This window comes from Brachyhypopomus gauderio, unplaced genomic scaffold (genome assembly GCF_052324685.1).
Source record: "Brachyhypopomus gauderio isolate BG-103 unplaced genomic scaffold, BGAUD_0.2 sc65, whole genome shotgun sequence".
Taxonomy (NCBI): Eukaryota; Metazoa; Chordata; class Actinopteri; order Gymnotiformes; family Hypopomidae; genus Brachyhypopomus; species Brachyhypopomus gauderio.
The window spans coordinates 150,001-170,000 of NW_027506886.1; the positions used below are offsets into that span (position 1 = coordinate 150,001).

At 42.1% G+C, this 20,000-nt stretch overlaps 2 protein-coding genes and 1 long non-coding RNA gene across 4 annotated transcripts in view; 1 reads left to right on the forward strand and 2 right to left on the reverse strand.

Moving 5' to 3' along the window:
• izumo1 (izumo sperm-oocyte fusion 1) overlaps positions 1-943 on the reverse strand; it is a 7,054-nt gene extending 6,111 nt beyond the window's left edge. For both annotated transcript variants that reach the window (XM_076989041.1, XM_076989040.1), the window contains exons 1-2: positions 686-943; positions 251-325 (exon numbers count right to left, since the gene is read on the reverse strand). In XM_076989041.1, the coding sequence (XP_076845156.1) occupies positions 251-325; positions 686-911 (301 nt within the window). In that variant the 5' untranslated portion in view covers positions 912-943. The remainder of the gene's footprint in view (positions 1-250; positions 326-685) is intronic.
• Positions 944-10,467: 9,524 nt separating this feature from the next.
• The window catches only part of npc1l1 (NPC1-like 1), a 14,081-nt gene continuing 4,548 nt past the window's right edge, over positions 10,468-20,000 (forward strand). Inside the window, exons 1-16 of the mRNA XM_076988945.1 lie at positions 10,468-10,716; positions 11,374-12,673; positions 12,817-13,081; positions 13,235-13,335; positions 13,453-13,625; positions 14,042-14,170; positions 14,533-14,715; positions 15,035-15,149; positions 15,471-15,736; positions 16,155-16,244; positions 16,374-16,564; positions 18,082-18,209; positions 18,480-18,606; positions 18,857-18,915; positions 19,128-19,278; positions 19,607-19,838. Of these exons, the coding sequence (XP_076845060.1) occupies positions 10,654-10,716; positions 11,374-12,673; positions 12,817-13,081; positions 13,235-13,335; positions 13,453-13,625; positions 14,042-14,170; positions 14,533-14,715; positions 15,035-15,149; positions 15,471-15,736; positions 16,155-16,244; positions 16,374-16,564; positions 18,082-18,209; positions 18,480-18,606; positions 18,857-18,915; positions 19,128-19,278; positions 19,607-19,838 (3,573 nt within the window). The 5' untranslated portion in view covers positions 10,468-10,653. The remainder of the gene's footprint in view (positions 10,717-11,373; positions 12,674-12,816; positions 13,082-13,234; positions 13,336-13,452; positions 13,626-14,041; positions 14,171-14,532; positions 14,716-15,034; positions 15,150-15,470; positions 15,737-16,154; positions 16,245-16,373; positions 16,565-18,081; positions 18,210-18,479; positions 18,607-18,856; positions 18,916-19,127; positions 19,279-19,606; positions 19,839-20,000) is intronic.
• LOC143490299 (uncharacterized) lies at positions 16,534-19,010 on the reverse strand. Its single transcript, XR_013124923.1, has 3 exons — positions 18,089-19,010; positions 17,724-17,829; positions 16,534-17,472 (listed from the first exon to the last, which is right to left on the reverse strand). It is a non-coding gene; the product is annotated as an uncharacterized LOC143490299 (long non-coding RNA).

The following is a 20,000-nucleotide window of genomic DNA, read 5'->3' on the forward strand; positions in this document are numbered from 1 at the left end:
ACATAATTATCATTTTGTAAAGACATACACAAGAATTAACTCATTCAGCATTCAGTACATACAGCCCATATTCACGCTCAGTACATGCACAGGCCAGATTCAACATTGAGCATATACACAGGCCCTGTTCAGCACTCAACACTGACACAGCCCATAATCAGTATTAAGTACATACACAGCTCATAATCAGGACATATGTAGATGAGATTCAGCATTCAGCATTCAGCACTGGTTTTAATCAGGCCCTCACCTGTTCTCGGCTCCTGCCAATGTCTCATAAACTCACTCTGGTACTCTGTTTGGGCTCGATACAGGGTCGTGGGGTCTGGAACAAAGATTTATGTTTCTCAAATAAGCAGCCAAGGACTAGTCATGTGAATTTTCATAGTGGCGTCTGTAATATAAAGTAACATGGATGTTTATGCTCTAAAACTAGAGTGTGCAGTAACTAGAGTGAAGGACAGTTGGAAATCAAATACACAAAATGTATAAATGAATAAATAAAAAATCAAAACACGTATTTGCATAATTGTTGCATAACCATAGTCACCAAATGACACTGAACTGAACAGGGTTATAGCTTGTTCAGTTAAATCAGGTGATTCCTACTTTCAAAATGTAACCTCATCAAGGTCAGAGATGACATCCTATTCTACTGGACACATTCCTCTCCTGACCGACCCACCGATGAGCCCAACGGACTGCTCGCTGGTGTCCCGGAAGGTCGCATAAGCATGATCAACGATCTGTTCCAGGTCCATCTGATCCTGGACCGTAATCCCTCCCACCGTGGCTATGAAGTCCTCGTGCATGTGTAGGATCAGGCGGTCACACTGCAGACAGCAGCTCACACTGGACAGCGCACACAGCAAGCAGAGGCAGCAGAGCGGGAGGCGTCCAGCGGCCGCCATCTTACGTCCAGGAACACGGTCGCGGGCTCAGAGGGCAGCATGGAACTCCATTATGAGGTCACATTCTAGAATCAGAAGGAGGTTGTTGTTTTTTAAACGCCTATTATGTGTATGTCTCATTCTGGAAAAACAAACAAACAGGAATATAGACTAAACAACCCAAATAATGTCAGTGAGAAACATTAGTAGTAGGCATTTTGTTTTCCATAGTCCTCCTAACATTAGTGTGCTCTCAGGTCTCATCACAAGATAATGAATAACTGTGTCTCAGCTGTTATGAGCTGAGCGGTGGATGGAATGACAACAATGACAGTGAGTGTGTCCTCTTCAGGACACTCTGTTGTGCTGTTGACATCACTGGATTTATCCCTATGCCGCCCAAGCACCTCAGGAGATTCAGGGAATGATCTCACGTCCTCTGCATATCGTTTGCTTTCATCTCATTCCATGTGAGCATTTGTCTGGCTGTAAGAAGCATTCTGGACTGAGAAATAAGCGTGTCAGTTGTCATGTGTAATAGCACGCTTGGCCCTGCTGTCTAAGGCAATGGTGAGATCACAGTGCTGTGGGGTGTAGGGTAGAGGGGGTTCATCAGCATGGCTTCCTCAGATTACAGCAGTTCTTCCATTGTTCACCCAGTGTGAAATGACCTCAGCTGACTGACAGCCCACTCATTGGCTCAGCATGCCGTCAGTCCACCATAAGCCCGCCCCCGCGACACCTAATCCCACTACACCACTGCTTCAGCTCGCCCTTTCCCCACCTCATCAAAACGCGACGACAATGGAACGTTTTTAACATTTACTTACGCTAATTCATTAATATAGAAGTTTCTTATAATACTATGGAGTCATACGCTCCACAATTTTACTATACATGTTAACCAGTAATACTCTTTATGATAGCGTTAATAAAACAACTCAGTGCAACCGAAATAGTCTCCAACGGCCCCTGCAGTGAATGTGTGAACACGTGCTTGTGTCAAACTGAACTCCCACAGTGTTCAGCGAGTATATCATCACTAGGTGTCTTGTTTGAGGGCTGTCTGGCCTCCTCTCTCTCCTCTGGGTTAGACCGCAGGTCCTGAAGGGTGTCCGTGTGAATGTGTGTAGAGGTTTCTGAGTGAATGGGTACAGGACCATCAGGTTAGGGTGTGGGTAAGGTTAGGGTGCGGTTAAGGTTAGGGTGCGGGTAAGGTTAGGGTGCGGGTAAGGTTACTCTCCTTAGGGATGGTGGTGGAGTCATACCATCAGTGTGGAGCTCCATTGATAACCCAATCATCCATGGCAGTCTCGTTACTGTAGGCTGCGGAGGTGAAACGTTCCATTGGCCTGACAACGCTGAATCTTTTTTTGGCTGCTGTGGAGCCAAATTCTCACTCTCCCTTAACTCCACGCCCACATGACACGGACAGCAACAAGCAAGCGTGGTAAACACTTTTATTGAGGACCAGAGGGAGTGGGAGGAGATGTTAGCAGTTCCTAATGTGAGAAGTAATGCAGCCAAGTTTGGTGCAGTCAGTGCTGTAAGCTCTCTTCCCATATTGGTCTAAACAGCAGCAATGTGGAACTTCTCTGAGTTCTTGGAGGTGAAGACGAGGCATGTTTACCAGTATGGTTTGTGCCTGTGTAACTACAGAGATGCTTGATATTTCATAAAGTTTATGATAAAGGCAACAAGCTTACTTATTTCCTAAAGCTAAAATCTTGTATAAAATCTAAGTGGATTTAAAAATGTTTTGACAGTGTCTAGACAAGCCATGTGTTCAGACCCTTCTCTCTACCCTCTTATGGAAACCCAGGCACCTTTGACCTGAATCAGATATCAGGTCCCTACTATCAGTTACATCCTAGGCACAGATAACCCCCGATCCTACTTACTGTGATTCTCAAGGACAAAAGAATCAATCATTTACAGGTTGGGCCGTTTGAGCCGTAGCTCACAGATCACACGGCTTACGGTGAGATGTCCTTGGGGGATCAGCTCCCCATATCAACTCTGGTCCAGCTTGCGAATTAAAGAAGAAAACTGAAGACCTGGTACAGAGCTTCTCCGATCTGGGCCACAGCAACAGAGGGAATGTAAACGGGTCCACAAGGACTAGATTATAAAATATATATTTCTAAATAACAAGATGTACAAAGTCTAAAAAACAAAATGTACAAAAAACAGACACTACTGAAGCACTTTAAATGTTGAATTTGTAAACATAAAAATAAGCTGCTAAACAATACAACAAACAATCCAAAAATATAAACAAAATGTCTAAACTTTATGCAAAATGAGATCTGTTTAATACACTCAAACAGGTCTGTTTTTAGGCCAAACGAATTTAAATTATTTTAAGACCTTAAAAAGAATTATTAAAATACAAAATCAATCCTAAATTAATCCTAAAATGTTTTACAAATGTTTTCTCGCAGCAGTTGGTATTTTTGACATTTAAATATTATTAAATAATATTAAATAGTGTAAGCTAACATAATAGAATGTGAGACAACAACCCATAAAGGAATTATACAGACTTAAAATTGTTGTTTCCTGCTTTAACACATTTAAGGACCTTTAATTTACTGGACTTCCCTGTGTATATTTATCAAGAGGAGTGTGACACTATGACGTTCTGACTCCTCAATGTCACCTTTTGTTCGACTGAAGTGATATTCTTATCAGTGAGGAGGTTAAGCTGACCTTTATGAGACACGTATATATTTCCAGTATCTATTTGTGCATATATAAATGTCCAGAGGTTATGTAAAGTATGAAGCTAATTAAACACTGAATTCATGTTCAGTTTATATAGCACCAAGATGCCCAAGGTCGCTTTACAATTTTAACACAGGTATAAGTTTTACACAACCAATCACACACACCAGAGAAAACGCACAGTGTACTCTCTACCGGAGACTAAAGCCTCCTGGGGGACTGAATGGGGTGCAGGAAGGGGAGAGAGAGGACAGACCCTAGTGGCAGAGCACCATCCACCACTGGGCACACAAGCACACACACATGCACATACACCTGTTTTTATTGGACACAAAGAGACACAATTGTCAGGGACTGCCAATAGACCTAACCTCCATGTTTTTGGACTGTGGGAGGAAACTAGAGACCCTGGAGGAAACCCACATAGACACGGGGAGAACATGGAAACTCCACTCAGATAGAGACCTGAACCCAAGACCCCGGTGCTGAGAGACAAACACACTGGAATTTCAAAGTGCTTCACAAAAGACATCGAAGAATGAGCTTTACATTAAAAATGAGGAGTAAACCTTCACTTCTGAAAGGGCTTTCTGGTCTAGAGATTCATCTACATATCAGTCCATGATCTTTACCAGTACAGTACAACCCAGCTCGCATAATCCTGTTTACATTAATGAGACATTAATGAGACATTAAAGAACCACAGTCTCTTACTGTCCAACAGTCAGCCAATCAGTGTGTAGATAAATGATACTGATATACATTTACAGGAAGATTATGCATTTACAGGAAGATTATGCATTCTGTTGCTGGTTTATTATTATTAATAATTATTAGAATATATAGGTGCAAGCAATATATTTAAATGTATTTTTATGTGTTTTGATGTATTTTTAGGTATTTGAATTAATTTTTTCAGTGTGACCAGTTGACAATGCAATATGTGTTTATTGTAGATACATCTGTTATGGTGTAGTGAGCATTCACCACTTATATTTCATATTATAAAATGTTCAGTTTCAATTATTATGTGCCAAGTGTGTTAAATGTACATTTCTTCAGCAGTTCTCATATAGTGTTACTTGAGGAATTTTGTACCTCTATTTTGCAAGTTCAATATTGCTTAAATTTATATTTCAAACTGCTCGAACTGTTTGGAGATATTTTTTTAACCAATATTAACTAAAGTTAGAGGAAAGGTCATAATTCTCCAAGTAAAACTCTCTCTGTGTGAGCCACGTCTCTGGGGTGCACTGATTAACAGAAAGTATTTCGTTTACATTAAAGTCTGACATTCTTTCCATGTTACAATTGACTGTCAACATGAGATATTCTTAACAAGATTCTCTAAAATCTCATTTCCTCTAATGATAGGGCTACATCCACAGAGCGTGCCATTCGTCAAATAACTGGAGACATAGAATTGAATAATAAAAACTGTTAGCACAGAAAGTGGTAAGAAAACACATGTCTCAGGAGACGCAAAAGTCCTCTGTATAGGCAGGGTGTTTACTTCCATGGTTTCTAGACAGACCTGAGCCCTGCCACAAAAATGATACGTACAGAATTCAGGTCTGAATTTGTGTTTCTGTTATTTAGGTCTTTATATTTGCAATCCTAATTTTTATAAATGTTTTGCTACTTGGAAGACCTTAGTTTTAAACTGTAAAATTTAAAAATATATTTTTGTTTTAAGATGGCACCCTTAATAGATCCTTGGTAGTTTAAGTTAGAAATTTTAAATATTGATTAAAAAACAAAACAATAACTCACCATATAGCTCATAGTAGGATACTACATAGCAACTATAACAAATGATATTGTATTTTATTAAATATTTGATCTAGGAGACAGCAGGCATTTTCATAATATAATCATAATACACATCTCAAGAAGAAGGAAAATATGAAAAGGACCCCAGGAATGAACATGTGCAGTTCTGTCACGTAACATCAATGAAGTGCAACTTCTCTGCCTGATTTTAAATGTCTTATCACTGAGAGCGTAAATACACACAGATCATCTCTTCTGCCATCTTTGGTAACCTTTGATGGACTTTGGCAGAAATGATCTAAAAAGGTCAAAATCATTCAGAATGAGGTGTGTTTCATAACGTACAGAGAATGTTATGGATAGAATTGCTTAGCAACTAAGAAAAAACAGGCCCATTCAAGCTGATTGCTGCCATCTGACCTGGTATCATTTACTATTATTGTGTTTCTTCTTCAATGATATCAGTGTTTTGGTATATGAAACCGGAAAATTGTTTTATCTCTGAACGATTGTCCCTTCAACATTTTCTTTTTCTAAACAAAATAGAAGCTAAAGATTTAAGATAAGCTTAAATCATTTCAGAACACTGAATGGTAGGAAGACGTATGGGTGGGTGGATGGGTGGAGTCACTGATACATTAGTTAAAATGGTGGATATGATTCATATGATCAGTTTGATCTTGTGGGTTGTGGCTTGATAACTTGGGCTTCATCTTTTTAACACACACACACACACACACACACACACACACACACACACACACACACACACACACACACACACACACACACACACACACACACACACACACACACACACACACACACAAACTACTACAACAACATCAAATAAAGGTGTCTCCAAATCTTTACTAACATATTTTTTGTGTTTTGATAGTTACCCGCTATCAGTGGTCTTTGCTATAATCATGTATTGTGATGTAAACATGTTTTTAAATGTTCCAGCATTTGATATTTCCTCATTTTAATGTTTTGAGTCCTGCGTTGGAGTTGTCTTTGCCCTGGCCTGCTCTGTGGCAGTTAGCACTTGGAAGGGGGTGATAGTCTAAGGTTCTTTCTAAGAACTGTTGGCCTTGAGCGATAAGGGCCTTGATAATTTCTTGAAGCAGCAGTATTGATATTCCCATATCAAACCTCTATAATGTAGATTAGCTCCTGTGTTTTTAAGTGTGACCATATTTTGTCCTTTTGAAATTCAGAGTGGTTTTATGAAAGAACATGTCGAAATGGGCATTTTTCATTTTGGATTAGTTTTTCATTTTTGCAAACAAAAATTTACATTTTCAAGGACACTCATAAATGCCAAGATATCTAAAGCCGGATCAGATGGGTATGGTAATAAACGTATTACATATGCTCCCCAGATTCTTGCAATGGGACAAACTTGTTTTCAAACAACCAATGGAGTCCCATAAAACATGCATCAGTAGGTTTGCTATACATGTTCAACAGACACAAACGGCACAGTGAACTAAACTTCCAGCCCTCTAGACTTGAATGAATCTCCACATTGGCCATGTGTACATTTCATTAGATAGACTGGAACAACATTTAGGAAAAGCACATCAGACCAACCATTTCAACCAGTAAGACTCATGAGACCAACCTCTTCAACCAGTAAGGCTCTTCAGACCAACCATTTCAACCAGTAAATCTTTTCCAAACCCTTTCCTCAACACATTTCCATCTCTCCCTTTTAATTTCATTTCTGAGAATCTCATTTCTGAAATGTCCCAGGGAGATAATAAGGTACAAATTAATAACCCCGTTGTTTGCATAGCCTTGTGTGGTGAATTTGAGCTGTATAATCATGCTGTAATGTATACCACAACGCTGTAATGCACCACATGTATGTTCCGTCAACATGTAGTACTGTGACCTCCCTGTGCTAGGAGCTGTATTATGTAGAAGGGATATATTACATAAAGTTGTATCTTGACTGTTGGTTTCATAGCATTGCTTCATTCCCCTGGTATGCAGTATGGATTGGGATTCCTGGGTTTTCCGTGTATCTGTCCGTGCCATGATGCTGACCCAATGTGTGAAACTCCCTCTGATTTTGTTAACGTTGCACTTCAACTGTGGAAGGTGAAATGTTGGCATTAGTCCAAGTGAGGAATTAAACACGTCTTGTTGGCAGGGGAACCGTCACATGACAATCGCCCCAAGGCCGCTGTTGAGCAGTCTCAGCTACAGTCTTGTTTTGAGCACGACTCAAAGATAAAAGCCCTGGCTTGCACTATGACTTGGTTTGCGTATTAATCATGTGCAAACAGTTCAGAACGGCAGGGTTTGTCCCATATGATTAATAAGGGAAGGGGCAGGCCCCACGGCCAACGCTCCACTCTTACCGCCAATGCGACTGGCAACACACTTACTGCATCAAAGACAATAAGAAGCAGCACACACATGGCGTTAAGCTCAGCAGTTTCTGTCCAAATGAGATCATCTCATGAGGGGGAATGAGAGCACCGATAATTAACACACTCTTGCTTTTAGTGGTCGAATCTGCTCTAGTGTTTCCTGGTTCGTGCCACAGCAACTCAAGGAGTTTCACTTTTAATCATGTTTACTTCCTTCTGTGCTGCTTCTTCTGCAGAGTAAAAAAATCATATAGTGTAAACAATTTATATAGTGTACATAGACTGCAATCAATTCATGCAGTATATATATAACCTGAAAACAATTCTACAGTAGAGCAGTACAGCAATTCTGCTCAATTAAATTTATTTTAACAAAAGATCAACATTATATAGCATCTTAGCTAGATCAGTAGGAATGCTGTCATTAATTACATTACTTTCAGTAGAGTGATATGTCAGCAGTTATGTGATCCTAAGTAGTTTGATGATCAATTATGAGTATTAGTTAGTATTATCAATAAAATAAGCATCAATAAGTCAAAACAATTTATTTACATGGAGCTTTTCATACACAGCATTTTAAATGGGCCTAAAACAATTACATGATAATGCTTAATACACCTTGAGATCTATCAGCTTTGGGAGGTTGTTACAAAGTACAATAAATGAGTAAATAATCATATTAAAGGGGTAAATAGATTAAGAGATTAAAAGTGTTGTAAAAGAGTGTGTGTTCAGTTCTGAGCATGAGAGAGCAGGAATGTTTAAATCTGGACTTATAGATCACTATGTTCTGAGTTCAGTTACGAGCACCAACACTTGGGCTCAGCTGTGTCCACCCTCGTTCTGTGGCAGAAGCGTGTAGGGTGCCATGTGGAGAAGCTTCCTGCTGGCCAAACACCAAACGCAAATTCAGTTTATGTCTTTAGATCTTTCCTAGACTTTCAGAGACATGGGAGATGCCTCCAGTGTCTTGTGGACTGGGAGGGTTATGATCTGAAGAGAAGTCTAAACATTGTGGATCCCAGATAACTTACTTCCAGTTATGTCCTGGCTGACCCTCACAGTGCCTGAGTGGGGGGCTGTAGGTCAGTGGAGCTTGGTGGCCTAGTCTGTGTCTACATTCCCCTAGTTAAGCCGTTTGTTTGGTTCTTGACTGTGTTTATCCCTAGACTATAGGCTACTACCATGTACATTTTGTTCACTGTGTCTTCAACTTTGGACTGTGGTGACATTGACCTGTGTAATAAACATCCTGCTTTCAAATCCTGCCTCCCAGAGTTGGATGTCAACTAGACAGGTTTGTGTGCATTACAAAGCCCTATTCCTACCGATCAAACAGGATTAGGGTAGGTAGTGTGATACGCTTGATCAAACAGGACTTATTTAGCGTGATACTCATGATCAAACAGGACTTATTTAGTGTGATACTCATGATCAAACAGGGCTTATGTAGTGTGATACTCATGATCAAACAGGACTTATTTAGTGTGATTCTCATGATCAAACAAAACTTATTTAGTGTGATACGCATGATCAAACAGGACTTATTTAGTGTGATACTCATGATCAAACAGGACTTATTTAGTGTGATTCTCATGATCAAACAGGACTTATTTAGTGTGATACGCATGATCAAACAGGACTTATTTAGTGTGATTCTCATGATCAAACAGGACTTATTTAGTGTGATACGCATGATCAAACAGGACTTATTTAGTGTGATACTCATGATCAAACAAGACTTATTTAGTGTGATACTCATGATCAAACAGAACTTATTTAGTGTGATACTCATGATCAAACAGGAATTATTTAGTGTGATACTCATGATCAAACAGGACTTATTTAGTGTGATACTCATGATCAAACAGGACTTATTTAGTGTGATACTCATGATCAAACAGAACTTATTTAGTGTGACACACATGATCAAACAGGACTTATTTAGTGTGATACTCATGATCAAACAGGACTTATTTAGTGTGATACTCATGATCAAACAGGACTTTAGTGTGATTCTCATGTTCTGTGTGACACATACTACTTGAATTATTTTGTTTTTATTTCTTGTACATTTTTTTTAGTTCCAAGCATATCAGCTGAGTCAAAGAGTAGAAAACATTGCTGGACCGTGGAAGGTTAAAGTTTGAAAATGTAGTAATTTTAAGTATAATTATAATTTAAGCTATAATTAATTCCTTTATTCCTTCATAACATTACTGATTTGAAAATATTCTTGACTGAATGTTTTATACGGGCTTTTATAGCAGTTTTAAGGAAAGTCATAAATACAACAAAAAAAAAACAAAGGAAAAACCAAGAAAGAAAATGTGTTACACTCAAGTTCACCACAGGGTGATATTTACCACTCCACCCTGAGTAGCAATCATAAATATCAGTGTATCACCACTCCTTTGGTGGAGAGACTCCTCTTATCACAAAATTAAACACGTGGCTCGGTTGACTGGGACCAACAGAGTTCTGACTGTACCAACTGGAGTTACTTTGAAAAGAAACGTGTATGGGTTGTTCTCTATTTTGGTATGTCCCTGTTTCCGTGTCTCTGAGATTGCATGCTGAGAGCTGTGCTCTCGAGTTGGTTAATCAATAAACCATATTGGGTTTTGTCCTTCATGATTGGCACAGAGCACATCAGGCCAGATAAGAAACAGTTCAATATTAATTACGTATGATTCCCCTGAGGTGTGGTAGAGCAGCTGACCCCCTCTGTCAGTGCTTCACTGACGTAGATGCAGGACTGATCTAGAGGTGCGGTGGGCCTCTGCCTACCCCTTCCCCTAGTTTTCTAGTTTTCTACCCTTCATTTTTCTGTCTTTCCTGTTGGATCCAACACTCCAGTGTCTCCTGCTGGCAGAATGGGGGTCCTCACACACAGCTGGGACTATGCCATCATTTTACTCACACTTGCTTCATGCCTGGTGAGTGCTGCTTTATTTTAACACAAAAATTTGGATAAAGATTGTGGCAATGGAAAATTGTCAGAAAAGAGGTGTGATTTAAAAAATCGTCGGTTGTATGTTGTAGTAAAATAGCAAATCTGCACCTAATAAGCCAGTTTGTGAGCGCTCCTTTCATACAGAATGACAAATACCTGATCAAAGAGCACTGAGCAAAGAATTTCGAGATGTAAAAGTTTAGCCTTAATATTTCAGTGGCCTTAATACATTATGCCATGAGATGAATTCATAAACCTGCAGCGCAGTATTCTATCTGTCACTTATACGGTATCTGTATCTGACCAAAGTACTTCTACCACACTTACGGAAATCCCTACTGAGTTGAGTTGCTATTAAACAGATTATTTATAGCCCGAGTTATGAATTACAGGATGTATCTGTCACTCGGAAAGCCACAGATACAGTATTTGTTTTCTATAATTTGAAAAGCAAAGTCACATTTTGGGTTTCCAGTTACACCAACAGCTGAGGTGAAGAGATGGTACTTAGTGGCATGAATCATTCGTTTTTTTTAGTCACTATGCAACTTGCCAAGTCCTGTTCTTTGTGCCGTCGAATCCTGATAAAAGTGTCTATATCTGATATGTTTACTGTTGATCACCTCCCCTCACCTCCTAGGTATTTTCTGACACTCAACCTGCACCTGGTTTCTGTGTAATGTATGAAGAGTGTGGCCTGAACCCCACTGTGGAAGGGTCCCTGATCCCAGCCAAAGTGCCCTGCAAAGACTACGGCCCAGCAAGGCTAGTGACGGGGCAACACTACCAGCTCCTGAGTCAGGTGTGTCCCATGCTGGCCAACGGTGAGGGCCAGACCAGGGCCTGCTGCTCCATATCCCAGCTGCTATCCCTACAGAGCAGCCTGATGCTGTCCAAGGCTGTGTTGCTGCGGTGTCCCTCCTGCGCTTACAACTTTGCCCATATCCACTGCATCACCACCTGCAGCCCCGAACAGAGCCAGACTATCAACATCACCCGGACCATAATGGTCAATGTTTCCAACGTGGAGAAGGAGGCAGTGGTCGGCTATCAAGCGTACATCTCCACCACCTTCTCCGATGCTTCTTTCAGGTCTTGCAAAAATGTCAGAATCCCAGCAACGGGGGGATATGCTATTGCCACGATGTGCGGTCGCTATGGCGCCAGCCTGTGTACGGCTCAGCGTTGGCTGGACTTCCAAGGTGACTCAAGCAACGGGCTGGCACCACTAGACATAGACTTCCGACTTATTCCACCAGATCAGACTGGAAATGTTCCCGTTGGAATGGTCCCGTTCGCTGGGTTAGCTCTAGGATGCAATGAGACAACACCTGATGGAGACAAAGAGTGCTCCTGCCAGGACTGTAAGGAGTCCTGTCCCGTGGTCCCTCCTCCGGGCCCCCTCCCCGAACCCTTCATGATCGGAGGCATGGATGGAGTGCTTGTGATTTGCCTCATTGTCTTCTTAAGCCTTTCCCTCCTGTTCTTGGGTTTCCTGGTGGCCAAGTTCGTTTTCCAGAAGCTCAAGTGTAAAGTCACGGACAAAAATGGCAATGAATTGAACCACAACCAGAAGGTGCAGCCCTGGGATGTGACATGCACCGACCGAGCGAGTCTGATCACCCAGGAATTCCTGGGGTCTCTCTTTCAGACCTGGGGACATTTAATGGCGAGACACCCTCTGAAGGTTATTACTGCATGTCTAGTTGTTGTGGTGATACTTGCAACTGGGCTCATGAACATTGAACTGACCACCGATCCCGTCCAGCTCTGGTCGGCTCCCAACAGCCGAGCCAGGCGGGAAAAAGACTTCCACGATGCCCATTTTTCCCCCTTCTACCGCACCAATCAGCTGATCCTGACTGCACCTAGCAGGCACGGCCACATCTACGACTCCTTGCTCTTTGGGAAAACAAACTTCAGTGGCCTCATATCTAAAGGTTAATATTTCATTCAGTCATGTTCTAGCTAATGAACCATTTACAACCTCAAGAACTTTTAGATTTGTAGCCAAATCTTCACTTAGTTCTCTTAGTTGAAGATTAAGGCTGTGCTCTTGTTGAACAATTTTACCTCTTCACAGACCTGATCTTTGAGCTGTTGGAGCTTCAGCAGAGAATTCAGGCCATTGAGTTCTGGTCTGATGAGCTTAACAGCACAGCCACCCTGAAAGATGTCTGCTATGCTCCACTCAACCCGAAGAACCCCTCTATGTCTGATTGTGCTGTCAACGGTCTACCCCAGTACTTTCAGAACAGTGTAGAGAATCTGAATGCAAAGGTTAACATGACTAAGCTTGGTGTGACCAAAGAGGTTGATTGGAGGGACCATTTCATCTATTGTGTGAAGTAAGTCTCATCCTTGGAACAACGACACTACAGTCATCTGAGCGACACTGCATTGTCTATGAAGCAGAATATAATCAGACAATGTACGCAATCGTTATGACGTCGGTGTGTAACTGTGCTTCTGTTTTGATGGTTATTTCTATGCACATGCAGCTCTCCATTGTCCTTCAAAGACATCACCACATTGGGCTTGAGCTGTATGGCTGACTACGGGGGACCAGTCTTCCCATTCTTGGCTGTAGGGGGATATGAAAGTAAGACCATGCAATTACAGTTACAGTCCATGGGTGGGATTAGCGTTAACCCTAACCCTGATTCTAACCCTAACCCTGATCCTAACCCTAACCCTAGTGTTTTTGTGTTGTTTCCAGATGAAGATTACACAAATGCTGAGGCGTTCATACTGACCTTTTCCCTCAATAACTATCCACGGGACCACCCGAAGTTCAGAGTGGTAGAGCAATGGGAATCCAGGTTTCTGCAGATTGTGCAGCAGTACCAGAAAGATCCCAGAACAAACTTCACATTTGCCTACATGGCTGAGGTGAGCTAGTCATGGGTTTTGGTTTGGTGGTCTGATGGTTAGGGAACCAATCTTGTTACCAGAGAGTTGTGGGTTTGATTCCCAGGTCCTAGGCCAAGACTGAAGTGCCCTTCAGCAAGGCACTTAACCCCAATCACTTCCCGGGTGCCGAGCAAGGGCTGCCCACTGCCCTGGGCATGTGTGATCACTGGTGTGTGTGTTCTCACTGCACATATGGGTGAATGCAGAGGACAAATTTGGATTAGAGTGAAAATGGCAAACGTAAACTAACAGATCTGCTTAGAAAGATTTAAGGAAAAGAGATTTGATGAAAAAAGCTTATGAAATTCCATTTGTTTGTAGAGCTTTTTCTTGTCCTGTTCTATCTGAACTCCCCGTGAATACACTCTTATTGCTAACAATGTGCTGGCCCACAGAGGTCGTTAGAGGATGAGATCAACAGAACTACAATGGAGGACATCCCCATCTTCATGATCAGCTATGCTGTCATCTTCATCTACATCGCTGTGGCACTGGGAGAGTACTCCTCCTGCAGACGCATTCTGGTGAGACGGATCCTTCTCACCACTGCTAAGTGTTTAGCCTCAGATTCCTTTTGGTGGAAAGTCCCTTACATAACTGAAAGTGGCAAAAAAGAACAGAAAGGGAAATACCAACACATCCTATTACAACATGCAGAAATGACCTTTTTGCATGATTAGATAATACAGAATGATAACGAATGCCATGATTAAATGCACCCCGCACAATATGTAGAATAGGATATCAAGGTATCTAAAGGAATATTCCAATGGAATTTATTTTATGTGTATTTGTATTTATAGACTGCAATTACTTACTTATTATCTTTCTCTCTTACACACACATACACACACACACACACACACACACACACACACACACACAGGTGGACTCCAAGATCTTGGTGGGGCTGGGTGGAATATTGGTAGTGGGTTGCTCAGTCCTGGCCTCCATGGGTTTTTATGCTTGGATTGGACAACCTTCCTCCCTGGTCATCCTTCAAGTGGTGCCCTTCCTGGTCTTGGCTGTTGGAGCCGACAACATCTTCATCTTTGTCCTGGAGTATCAGGTATCTACTGTATCCGCTCTGAATCACAGCTCTTTGTTTATTCGTCCCCTGATGTTTTTACTTAGTGTAGTTCAGCAGTCATTCATCCCCTCTTCCTCTTCCTTATGTCCTTTTCTTATTCAATTCATCCTCCTCTTCACATCTGTGTCTTTTCTGTCATCAATCAGTCAATTTCTAGTTTTATATCTGATATGTAAGTTTCATGTAGATTTTTATTAAACTGAAGATATTAGAAATTATCCTCTCTCTCCTCCACCTCCCTCCATTTCTCCTCCTCTCCCTCTTTCTCTCCTCTAATCCCTCTCTCCCCTCCCCCCAGAGAGATGTGAGGCGACCTGGGGAGCAGAGAGAGGAGCAGATCGGTAGAGTCCTGGGAAGAGTTGCTCCCAGCATGCTCCTCTGTAGCTTGTCTGAGTCCGTCTGTTTTTTCTTGGGTAAGACACTCTGGTGTCTTGGGCACACACACCAGTCCCACAGCAAACCCAATAGCCCATAGATATGATACATTATCACACACTAAATGAATCATATCTACTGTTCAGATTGTCAGCATGTGTGTTATCTAAGTGACCAAATTATCTGATAACAATGTGCAAAACAAGAGATACACAAATGGTCCTTCACCCATACTCCCATGATTATATTTAGTGCCTCTTTTAACTCTCAATACTCCCCCGTTATCTTCCAATACTTTCTCAACACTCCACCATCATTCTCAACACCACCCAACACCGTTCTTCCCAACCTCCTTCCAGGTGCTCTCAGCACCATGCCTGCGGTGAAGTCGTTTGCACTCTACGCCGCCCTAGCCGTGCTCCTGGACTTCATACTACAGATGACGGCGTTCGTGGCGCTGCTGTCCCTCGACGCCCGCCGACAGGACGCCAACCGCTGCGAGATGCTGTGCTGCTGCTCCGTGAAGACGCCGCGCCCATCCAAACCCAGCCAGGGCTTCCTCCTCCCTTTCATGGAGAAGTACTACGCCCCTGTCTTACTCCACCCGGTCTCCAGAATAGTAGTGGTATGCCACACAAACACTTTCGGTAGATCTGAGAGGGGAATTCTTTTGAGTGGAGAATTCTTTTGAGTGGAGAATTCTTGAGTGTTGTGCTTTTGAGTTAACTTTTACATTGAAATACTAAAAACATATAATGGATAATGTGATTTATTATAGGTATTTATTTCTTATATTTAAATTTGTGCAATAATTTTAGCTGTGGTATCCCATTAGTTTTCCAAAACCATAAGTTTTAATTTTTTCAGTTATTTTTTTTACTTTTATTTTTTTTTCAAATGACATATTATTGTATATCAATATGTAACGCATACGATATTAGTAAAAAACTACAGGATAAGTACATGTCTAAGGTATCTTGTTAATAATGCCACAAAGGCTGAGTCAGCGGGTCGTCACTCCTGCCTTGTGCTCCTGTCTCCAGATGCTTCTGTTCCTCTTCATGCTCTGTGCCTCCATCTTCCTCATGTTCAACGTCAAGGTGGGACTGGACCAGGAGCTTGCCATGCCGACGGTGAGCACACAACACCTCCATCACGAGCAACCTGGACCCGTGTGCCTGTGTGCCATCACACACTTCCCTGGCGTCTGTTGCTAACGCTACAACTTTTCTGTTTCTTTGCTAATCGTTGCTCTTCCAAAGGACTCCTACATGCTGAAATACTTCGAATACCTGTACAAGTACTTTGAGGTCGGGGTGCCCACCTACTTTGTCACAACGAAAGGCTTCAACTTCTCAAATGTGAATGGCACGAATGCGGTGTGCTCCAGCGTCGGCTGTGATGAGTTCTCCCTAACCCAGAAGATTCAATACGCCACCGAGTACCCAGCGAGGTAATACGCCAGCAGTTTGGTGACATGTTTTAAAATTTTATTCTAAGTGCATTATGCACCAAACGTTTTAACTATGTTTGAGCTCTGTTCCAACTGGGCATGCGTAATGAAGTCGTGACTCACATGCTAAGCTCTGATAAAGAGACCAGACATCGTCTTTTACCCGGAAATGTCCTCTTTTTGAGCTGTAAAAAAATGTCTAGGCGGAATTTCCCAAACGTCTGGGATTTTGTGTTACTCAAGCTTACATAGAATTTCGAGAAGCGCTTCATTCATAAACTAGTTCCGCTCTCCTGTACTCCATTCGGTTTGCTTGAGTGAGAAGTGAGGGAGTTGAAGTAGCCAGAGATTTTGGGAGTTCCCCCCGTTTTACATTTTCGGCAACCCCCCCTGAGATGTCCTCTTTTTCACCATCTCAGATCTGGCCACCTAATCTCTGATGAAGTGGTGACTGACATGCTAATCCCTGATGAACTCGAGCAGGACTGTTTGTTCTCCTATTGCAGCCTTAATGTTTTTAATTACATTACATCTAGTCAAAACTATTCAAATAATATTAGGTCTCTGTGTGGCCTTCTTCAAAAAACCCAAAGTCTCTGGCTATGTGCTCCCACAGAAAAATCATGGTTGATTCATGTCATATTTCTTTACACCCATATCTCAGACCGTCATGTGTCAAGCTGTCTCATTCCAGTTACCCTGTCTCTTCCTGTGTCTGGCTGTCTCTCATCATCTCTGTCTGTCCCACTGTCCCCTATGCTATCTAATGCCATCTCTCCCAATTTCCTGTCTCATCCACTCTGTCTGAAAGTCTCATGTCTCCTCTGTGACTCCCATGTCTCATCCATGTCTCCCATGTCTCCCCTGTGTCTTCCCATCTCCTTTGCTTCTCCATCCATGGTACCTTCCTAAAGATTGGTGACAGTTCAAGGTCAATGACCCAATAATCATAAAAAGCAAGACAGTATAACATCACACAACAACCAAAGCTCAAGCCTCCTCAACAAATCACAGTTACTTTCTAGGTGAACAGCACCAGTGATGTAAACATCTACTGCAGTGCGGGCTGGCCTGGTCTCTTGGTGCCCTTTGGCATCGTACGTCTCCTGCCATATGAGCAGGGCGTGTGTTTACGTGTGCAGTTAGCATGTTGTCTCACCCATGCTCCTGTGTCCCGTGCTCTCTGAGACCTTGAATTTTTGCTGAGTTAATGGCCGTGAGGCACACAGCCTTTCTGAGCGTAGGTCATTAATATTTAACAGCTCCTACAGAGAGAGAGATAGGAGGGGTCAGCAGTGTCATCACACCAGCTTTGTTTCTTCCTCTGAACCTTGTTTGTCAGCATTTACTGGAATCTGCCATAAAAATATATATATTTTTAATGATTATTATTTTTCAGTATCTCAGAACAAAATTGATACGTTGAAATGGATATTTTAGGTATATTTGTTTTTAATGTAGAAATATTCAGATAATTGTTTTAATAATTCTGTGTTTTATTCCTGTTATTCCTTCAGATCTTACATGGCTATCCCAGCATCCTCTTGGGTGGATGATTTCATTGACTGGCTGAATCCTGGATCCAAGTGTTGTCGGCTTTACACCAGCGGCCCAGACAAAGGCCAGTTCTGTCCTGCCTCAGAGAGTAAGTCTGGACCTTACAGTGGAAGCCTGAAACGCCCCAGCAGAACCACAGAGTGAAGCCCACACAGGGACGTCCCCAGGGCTGAGACAGCACCTCCGGCCCACCTGCGGGGCCCGCTGGACACGCCGGTGCTCGGAGGTGCACGTCCGGCCATGGGACTAGTGAAACCACAGCTGGTCAGATTCAGTATTAGGACTCAAAACTTGTGATCTGTGAAGAAAACAAAAACATTTGCATACATCATCTGACCTTTGGCCTTTTGCTATGCAGGTAATATAAAGTGTATGAAGAAGTGTATACCCCTCCCTGACGGTGTCCTGCGTCCTAGCGAGGAGCAGTTCGACCGGTTTCTGCCCAATTTCCTCAACAACCGGCCAGACCTGCAGTGCCCTAAAGGGTAAAGCGTGTTTCTAGGCAACAGCGCCATGCCAGGATGGTGCTTTGTTCACTAGCTTGTTTTGTTGTTATTGTAAACAAAAACAAACTTGCAGCACAATACTTCAGGAATAACACTCCTTGAGTATTTAAAAATAATAATACTAAGCAACTGTATGGTTAAGAGTACCGTTAAGAGTATAGTTAAGAGTTCAGTTCTTATTCAGTGAATTCAGTGTGAAACGGTCACCCTGTCCTTCTCTCTGTGATAGTGGACTGGGTGCTTACGACACAGCTGTGGTATATGACAAGGAGACTGGGGAAATTTTAGGTGAGACACCAATATATACTTTAGAAACCCTTTGATTGGCATGAATTATAGTTAATTGTTGCCAAACCAAAGCAGTAAACATATTTAGAATTATAGTCAAATAACAAAATAACAACTTTTTATTATATATATATATATATATATATATATATATATATATATATATATATATATATATATATATATATATATATATATATCTGTCTCCCCAGCATCTCGGTTCATGGCGTACCACACCACTCTCACGAACTCCCAGGAGTACACAGCAGCCCTGCTGCGGGCCAGGGAGCTGGCTTACAACATCACTATGGCGATGAGGAACGTTTCTGGGACGTCACCTGACTTTGAGGTCTTCCCCTACACGTAAGGACCTCACCCCAACACTCCTTCAGCTCTGTCTCCATCAGTGGCATTCCTCACTGTCGCTCAAACCAGATCACTGTCACATACACCATGCCAACATGCCAACATGGCAACAGTGTCTTTTTTTTTTCCTTAAACTTTCCCTGCATGTCAGACGTGACGTCACTGTTGAATATCTAGTTTCAAAACAAACATGCTTTCTGTGTCATATAAGAGGAATAAATTCCATAATAATTCTTAGTCACATGTCAGAAAATTCTATTACAGAAGCATAATAAAAGTCCCTCTGTGTCACCCCCATGTCCCACCCCCACCGGCGCCGCCCCAGTGTCACCTATGTGTATTACGAGCAGTACTTGGGCATCGTGAACGAGGGCCTGTTCAACCTCTGCCTCTGCCTGCTTCCCACTTTCGTGGTCTGCTGCATTCTGCTCGGAATGGACCTGCGGTCCGGCTTTCTCAACCTCCTCACCATAGTGATGATCACCGTGGATACGGTGGGCGTCATGACGCTGTGGGGCATCGACTACAACGCCGTGTCTCTCATTAACCTCGTGACTGTGAGTAGGGGTACGATGAGATAATGGGCTGAAAACATTTAAAATGCTTAATAAGTACCACAGGCAGTCATGTGATGAATGGTTCCCCATTTGGGAAAACAAAACAAATACCTCATGTTGTAAACCATGACATTGAAAATGTAATTGACTGTAATCCCTCAG